We start from the raw sequence: 8,664 nt of genomic DNA on the forward strand, positions 1-8,664 counted from the left end.
TGCCTTCGGCATGTCTGATGCTCCTTTTGCGTAGCTCCCTTTCCAGATCCTCAATGATTTGGTAATTCTCATTTCTGATGAGCTGGTTACCTTGTTTCCATTTCCTGAAGCCTTGCTCTGTCTCCTGAGTCCAATACTGCCAAATCTTTTCTTGTTGTTGTTCCTCTCCAATGGAGTTCGGAAGTGGATTAAGAATGCGGCTAAGCTGTGGCATTTGGTTCCAGGCATCTGTCCAGAATCGTGTTGTTCTTCCATTTCTTACTTCCCAAAAACTATGCTGCTGTATCAACTAGAAGTGTTGTTTGGCCGCGTTCCAAATTAGCGAACCTTTGACATTGGGAGTGAACCTGATGAGCTCCTCCTGGGGTCTGTGATTGGCGTATTTGGCTGTCCAAATGGTGGCCCAAGGTTTTTCTGGGCTAGAGAGCCATTGCCACCAAATTTTTGCGCTCATGATGGCATTGTTGTGTGTGGGATCTCTCAGGCCAATGCCCCCTTTTTCTTTGGGCGTGCAGACAGTGGTCCATTTTACCAGGGCCCATTTGCGGTTTGTAGCTGAATTTCCCCAAAGGAATCCTCGCTGAAGATCCCAAATTCTTTTTAGAACCCATTTAGGCACCGCTAGGATTGAGAATAAGTAGAGTGGCATTGCCTGAAGAACTAACTTTATGAGCACTACACGACTGGCCAAGTTCAATGTTCTGTGCGTCCAAAGGTTGAGGCGGGATTCGAGCTTCTCAATGAGAGTACGCCAGGAGGAATGCTTGATGGCTGAGGCAGTAAGGGGGGCTCCAAGGTATTTGGAAGGGAGAGTGGCAATGGGGAATCCCAAAATTCGAGCAACAGCAGTCTTAACGACAGGAGGGGTGTGAAAGAAAAAGATCTGTGACTTGGAGTTATTGATGCTGGTTCTTGAGGCCTCAGAGAAGTCATTGAGCAGGGCTTTGAAGCAGGAGGCTTCCTGGACAGATGGGTAGCCAAAGAGCATGGTGTCATCAACAAACTGCTGATGAGATATAGCAGGGGAGTGGTGAATGGAGAGACCTTTAAGCTGTTGTGAGAGGAGGGCTTGTTTGATGTGACGACCCAGGCCTTCAGCCATTAAAACAAAGAGGAAGGGGGAGAGAGGGTCACCTTGCCTGATTCCTCGAGAGGGACTAAAGGGTCGTGATGGGATCCCGTTCATGAGAATGGAGAAGAAGGAGGAGGAGATAAGACTCATGATCCAACGGATCCACATGGGAGAGAATCCAAAGGCAATTAGCATTTGCTGAATGTAAGTCCAACTGAGCTTATCGAAGGCCTTAGAAAGATCAAGCTTTAGAATCATACCTGCCTGATTGGAATGCTTGAGGGAGTGTATGATCTCATGCGAGAGGATAATGCCATCCATGATCTGTCTCCCTTCCACATATCCAGATTGTTCCGGAGAGATGAGCAGTGGCAAGAGGGGCTTTAACCTGTTGGCTATAACTTTGGAGATAACTTTGTATATGACGTTGCAGAGAGCAATCGGACGGAATTTGTCCGGGGTGATGGATTCCGCCTCTTTTGGTATAAGGGCAATGAAAGTTGAGTTGAGAGAAGGAAGCAGCCAATGAAGAGCTCTCGATTCCTCCACTACTTGCCAGACCTCCAATTTTATCAGCTCCCAGAAAGTGTGAAAGAAAGTTGTGGTGAAGCCATCCGGGCCAGGGGCTTTGCCCTCCTTGAGCTGGGACATGGCTATATCCACCTCCTGAGTTAGTATAGGACGAAGGAGAAGTTCATTGTGTTCCTCAGTGATTAGTTTTGGCACATTATGTGTTATTCTTTCTATCGCAGGTCGCCTGTCTGCATTGGGCTCTAGATGAACTTGCTTGAAGTGATTTAGGAACTCCTCCTCAATTTCTTCATGTTGTTCTGCTCTTGCCCCCCCTTGCCTTTGAATGAAGGGGATGTTGTTGTGCATTCTTCGTTGAACAGTGGTTCGGTGGAAGAATTTGGTGTTCCGTTCGCCCTCTTTCAGCCATCTGATCCTAGACTTTTGCTTCCATAAAATCTCCTCCTGCTTTCTCCTCTCCTCCAGCTGATTGTGGATGCGCTGCTCCTACTCCAGGGTCCCCTCTGTGTGACCCCCTGTGATTATTTTTTGTTGGAGATCTGCCATTTCCTTATTTAAGTCATGTTGTGCCTTAAAGATGTTTCCAAAGGTCTCATTGTTCCAACGCTTTAAATGGTATTTTAAATATTTGAGTTTCTGTTGGAACTGAAACATCTTGGATCCTTCTGGCGGAGTGAAGGTTGTCCAAGTTGTTCTGAAAAAGTCTTTGAAAGTGGGGTGGGTGAGCCAGAACTCTTCGAAGTGAAAGGGCCTTCTGGTGGAGTTGCCTGGTCGTTGCCACTGGAGGGCGATTGGCCAGTGATCTGAGCCTGAGTGGGGTAGAATAGCAGCAGTTATGTCTCCTCCTAAGTGAACCGAATTATCTGATATGAGAAATCGGTCCAGTTTGGAAGCGATTTGATGCTTTCCTGCTCTTCGATTACTCCAAGTGTAAGTGCCATTACAATATTGCAGGTCTATTAGAGAGGTATTCTGGATGAAGTCTTTAAAGTGGGTGTTTTCCTGTTCCAACCTGGTTCTTCCCCCAAGCTTTTCCTCCAACTTGGTGATCATGTTAAAATCCCCTCCAATGATCCATAGAGGATGCAATCTGTTGTTATTCAGAGCTTCTATAGTATTGAGAAGAGCTATTTTGTTTCCTGCTTCCTGCGGGAAATAAACATTTGTGAGGTTTCCATGTATATTGGTGCCTAAAATGTGGAAGGCAGCCTGAATGAGGTGATGAGAAGCGTGGAAGTCGGAGAGAGTAAGCGCTTACATGTTCCATGCAATGGCAAGCCCCCCTGATGCTCCAGATGCATCCACTTCCACCGATTGACAACCTGGCCATGCTTTAGAAAGGATGCTGCCTAGTGTAGAGCTGTTACACTTGGTCTCCTAAAGAAAGCATAGTTGCAGCTTTTCCATTTTTATCATATTTTTTAACATTCTGAGTTTCCATGGGCTGTTGAGCCCCCTTAAGTTCCATGAAATGAGCTTCATGATTCACTATTAACATAGGGTTTGTAGTACTTTGTCAATTTTGCATACCTGCCTGAGTCCACCAGGATTTTCCCTACTTCTATTGTTCGCTGGAGATCAGTTCTTCTTCCCCTCTTTTTGGAGTCTTTTGGGGGAAGGCCTCCATCCCAATGGCTTCCTGGCTGGATGCCTAGCTGTTTCTGCTGATAAGCCCTTGAGATGACCACTTCCAGTTTGTTGAGTTGAAGCTCTGGGATACTGTCGTAATCCTTCTTTTTGCATGCTAACTCTAGCTCTAAAATGTCTAGTCCATTCAGATCTATACTTTCTGGTTCTTCATCCATCTGTTGCACCTGGCTTATTCCTTCTGTGGATATGTCTAAGCTTTGGGGGGGATCAGGAGTTCCATCCACGTCCATATCATTATCTTTTCCTGCAGGTTCCTTTTGTCTGTCCTTGGGGTTAGCCTAAGCAGCTTTGGGGGTTTGATGTTCAGAAGGGGAGCTCGAAAGAGGAGGCTGGGAGGAGGAGGAGGTGGGTGCGGAGCTGGGCTTGGAGAACGGGATTTTCTCTTCTGAGGTTTGAGCTAGAATTTCAAAACTGTTCCTAATAACAGGGCCAGAGGCATTGTCTTTCTGGGGTTTTTTTCTGGTGGAAGGCTTTTTGTGCGCTCGTTTGCAGCTGGGTGCTTTGGTGAAGCCATCATGGGTCAAAGAGTCTGAGGGTTCAGGAGCATTGGTTTTGGCATTTAGGGGACAATCCCTAAATAAATGCCTGAGAGCATGGCATTTTCGACAACGAAAAGGAACATGTTCATAATCCAAGGGTTGAATCCATTCATTATCGCGGTGAGAAAGACTTACCGAGTCTGGCAGGGCTTTGTCCAGGCGCATGAAAACGCAGATGCGGGCATAGGATGTGTATCTGCGCAGCTTTGTTTCTTCCGCCGCTTTTATGTATTCCCCTAATCCATTTCCTATATCTTTGAGAATATCTTCATCCCAGTATTCATCTGGAAGTGAATACATTCTGATCCAGACTGGAGCCCAGGTGAGGTCTTCCTTGTCCGGGTTAAATCTTGCTACCCATTCCCTTAGATACAGACCAGCTGAGTTGAAAAAATATGGCCCTTCGCCCAGGATTCTGTATTTGTCTTCTAGGCAAAAGAAAATCGCAGTAAAGAACCCTTTCGGTCCTAGCTGCAGTGTTACGTCGCCTTTGGGCTTCCATTTAGCTGCGATCCATCCATATAGGGATTTTTCTGTCGGCCAGAACCCTATAAATTTCTCGATGAGGGCATGATCCCTCATGTATTGGATTCGTTCATCAATCTTCTGGCCTGGCAACTCTATTCTGGGTCGTTCGGCTGCTATTGGTTTGCAGGTATTCGAAGAGATCTTCGATCCTTCCTCTGGTTTGTCCTTTCTTCCGGGAGTAACGCCTGTCTTATCCGCCTGACTGCCTATCTCATTATGCCCGTAGCACTGCGGGATCTCCTTGTTAATCGCCTCCTCATCAACAGAACCGAACACGATCGTCCTTTCAGGCCCTGGCTGCGTAGTATTTGCTTTGGGGGAGGGCATTGACGCCCCCCCCTGGGGGGAATCCATATGCCCTGCGATTATACCCGGTACTGCTCAGTCGAAAGAGAACTAGAGGTCAGGCCCGTGATGGTTGCCTCGTCTGTACAGTCTGCGCCGTCTGAGGTTGTGGTCAGAACCCTAGCTGCAGAGCTCCGGATGCAGGTCGATTAGTCCATTCGCTACTCAGACTGAATATTGACATTACCTAATAATAATAAAAAACATGAAGAAGGACATTCAACTACAAAACATTCATACTATTCAATGCACCAAGCTATATTTTTTTAATATTATGTGTGCATTGCATTTGGTAGATATAAACACACTGGGAGTAACCTAAAAATGTATGCATCAACGTACAATTTATAGCTTTTCCAAGTGCATTTTAATTTACGAAATGCATTGACAACATCACGGTGCATTAGGTTCATGCACCGAATTGCAGTGCACCCTATAAATCTACAGGGTGCACCATTGTTGGGATTTCAGACTTCATTTAATTTTTTATCGTGGATTTTTGGACCTATTTTGCAATTCTAATCCGCTAAAAAAATAAATTACAGAGAAACATAGACATTACCTAGAAATAAATGAGAAAAACAAATTTCACCATCATTTGAGAAAATTGGAAATCCATGCACTGAGCACGGTATAAAAGGATGGTGAGCAATAGAAGCACCAATCGTAGGGCGCTTATGTGAGGAAAGAGTGGCATCAATGCTTCAAATATCTACGAAGCTGAAAATAGTAAAATGTAATTTACGACTGGTAGTTTTTTTTATTTATTTTATTTATTTTTTTATTTAACCCTGTTTCAGTGCATTATTATATAAACACAAGTGTATACTATTTCCAAGAGCGCCATTTAAAACTAAATAACTTAAAAACCCTATAGCAATGCTCTTGTTAAGACATACTAGGGTGTTTTAATACATGAACCACATCGATGCTTCGTGGGAATATAACACCACATATTTTTAAAATTAAAAACCCCCTAGTGGTGTTCTTTATAAGACACACCTAGGTGTTTTAATACATGAACAACACTAGTGCTTCGTGGGAATATAACACTACATTTAAAAAAAAAATTAAAAATCCAATAGCGGTGTTGTTGTTAAGATGCCTCGGGACATTTTAACACATGAACCACATCAGTGCTTCATGCGATTATGACACCACATTTTTTTTAAATTGAAAACCCCCTGGTGGTGCTCTTCTACGACGGACCAAGGCATTTTAATACATGAGCAACACCGGTGCTTCATGGGAATATAACACCACATTAAAAAAAAAAAATCCTAAAGTTGTGCTCTTTTTAAATATGAACTAGGGCATTTTAATACAAGAACAACACCGGTTCTTTGAGTCGATATAAGACCGATATGGTGAAAAGAATTTTAGGACCGACATTTTTTAAATTTAACCTTTTTCTAGTGCTATCGAGTAGTGTAAGAACCGGTACATTATATATAGGTGGCACACAATTATTTTAAATAATGCTTCCATGGTGCGCTATACTGTGTACACATCGAGGAATTAGCTTATTTGTTTGGCAATGAGATATCGTCATAGTAGAGCATCAAACTAGGAAAAATGAATTTTATGACTGATAATTTTTTAAATTTTACCCTTTTTTGGTGCTATCGAGTAGTAAATGCACTAATGCACTTTTTTTATCTAGCGCACCATTTTTTTAAAAATAAATCTGCGATTGGGCACCATGTTTTATTAGGCACCGATGCTTATATGTATAGTAAATTACCGATGTGTTTGTATATTATAGAAGCACCATTAAAAAAAAATCCACTAAAACATCTGCTCACACACTTCCGCTAGTGACCTCCACTACAAATGGATTTTGGGTTATTTTTATAGGTGATTCTGCAAAAACTTTCACTAGAGTGAATATAAGACTAAAAAAGCTAATTATGCTAGTTTCTCCAAGTTTATTTTTCCATAGGAGGTAATGAATTGTTCTTATTTTAGTTTTCCACCAAAGCTAACATTGTTATCATAATTTTATACTAGAGCTACAAAGCTCATAAAAGGTAACACACTTAATATCCAAAAATACAAACATTTAGCTTCGAGTACATCAATCAAAATCTATTCTTTACATGTAAAAATTCATGTTTCCACTATCATTTCTCCCATATAGGGTGTGAAGCATGGAGAGTAGATAGAATCCCAAGCAATGTTGACATACAAGATCACTTGGTCTCTTTTATATGTGAGGTCAATCAAGGTACAATGGGTAGTACAGTGGCCTTCATGGCTATACCACCACATCTGAAATTCAATAGAGGGTATGAGATAGTGATCACCCGACCATCATGTAGCATTATGAATTCAAGACAAATTTTTGATTTTATGGCTCAGTAGACCTCAAAGGAACATCATATAATAGGAAACTCAAGGCTTGATAGGGTCGTAGGTTCATCCTCTAGGCCCCTCTCAACCTACACTCTGGTATGTTCCTACCTATTCCATTGCTCTAGTTTATTTGGCTATCTTTTTCTTAGTTTTCTACTTCAAATATAAGTTTAATAACTTGGAATAAATCCTCATAGGAAAATCCACTCTGAGTGTTGAGGATTTTTTGTTGGTTTCTTGTGTCAAACTACTAGCCATATCTTCCACCCTGGTCCCTACCTCTTATCTCCTTCTCACTCTATGATTGACAATTTGAGCTAGTCCTTTGCATCCTCTATCCATTGCAAGTTGTTAATAATGAAGAGAGATGGAAAACGTGACTGACTTTAATCCAATAATCAAGGGCCTATCTTTCTACTCTAATTCCACTACCAAAAGCCATTCCTCTTGGAAAAACTCCCCATTGTATCATCCAAGAATGATTTGACACAATAAACATTGTATAGGATTACCATTGTTAGTTCTCTAAAGATATAAATATTGATGTAGACTCCATGGAGAGGTAATTAATCAAAAGAGAAGAAAGTTATCAAATGCATAATTGGAAAAGGAAATTTAAGGACTGGGTGCAAGCTACGTGGTTCTCTAGGTATAGAAATACAAAACGTTTCAAGCTCATTGAGCTATACTGGTTAAAAAAGGTCTTCATAATTGAGGTAATGGAGGAAAGAGGACACCAACAATCGGCCTGTAGTAAGTAAACAATCACTCTTTGTTATAATGACGAGCCTTGTTATAAATACTACCCAAGGTGCCCTTTCATATTAAGAGATGTGTCTCTTTGATAAGACACACTTTTACACATTTTCATTAATTATTACTTTATTATGTTTGTTGTACATTTTATCGCTATTAAGCAATGTTTTTTCCTCAAAGAATAGTGAAAAGGATTCTCTCTTAGTTGCGTACATCACTTTATTATATATAATTCAACATAATTCGACATGTAATAGAATCGAGGTTAGTATTTTTCTTCTTGAATTCCACCTCTTTTTATTTTCAAACACACACACACACACAATTCTATCTATTTATTTATTTTACCTTATCTTTTAAATTATTCACTTTTATTTTTATTATTATTTTAATGTACCTATGTTTATGATCTGAAATTAAACAAGAACGCAAAAAAATACAGATATAACCACACATATAGAGATGCAACAGAAATAACACTTCAATCCATTAATATAAAAGAACTGAAATATGCTTACAAATAGAATTAGAGATTCAGACACATATATATGATTCATTTCCAAGTGTTTAAACAACTTTCCTCGCTCATATCACACAATTTTTCTTCTTCGTCAAGAAAAAGTTGGCAAATTTGGGCGAGAAGTTCTCTAATTTGAAGCAAAGGGAGGAGGTGAGGATATTCTGGGATGACTTCCCATCCTATGTATTGGGTGCCCAAATTTTCTACAAAATTTTGTCTAATCTCTGCTCTAAGAGAAACATTGGGAGTTATATTGGTGGTAAAGAGTGTCTGCTTGGACTGAGGAATTGTTGGAGAGTCTGTGGATTATTTTCCTACAATGTATCAACTATATTTTAGTCGTAGGGGAAGAAAGTGGGATTTATATT

The 8,664-nt window shown here is 41.0% G+C and overlaps 1 protein-coding gene across 1 annotated transcript; it reads right to left on the reverse strand.

Moving 5' to 3' along the window:
• Positions 1-3,531: 3,531 nt before the first annotated feature.
• Positions 3,532-4,647, reverse strand: LOC149155726 (uncharacterized). Its single transcript, XM_089444507.1, has 2 exons — positions 4,404-4,647; positions 3,532-4,298 (listed from the first exon to the last, which is right to left on the reverse strand). Exons 1-2 carry the CDS (start codon positions 4,645-4,647, stop codon positions 3,532-3,534), a joined length of 1,011 nt encoding a protein of 336 aa, XP_089300633.1.
• Positions 4,648-8,664: the final 4,017 nt, after the last annotated feature.

This window comes from Pinus tabuliformis, chromosome 9, assembly GCF_031772625.1.
Source record: "Pinus tabuliformis cultivar Carrire ecotype Pingquan chromosome 9, CPIR1, whole genome shotgun sequence".
In the NCBI taxonomy this organism is placed as follows: domain Eukaryota; kingdom Viridiplantae; phylum Streptophyta; class Pinopsida; order Pinales; family Pinaceae; genus Pinus; species Pinus tabuliformis.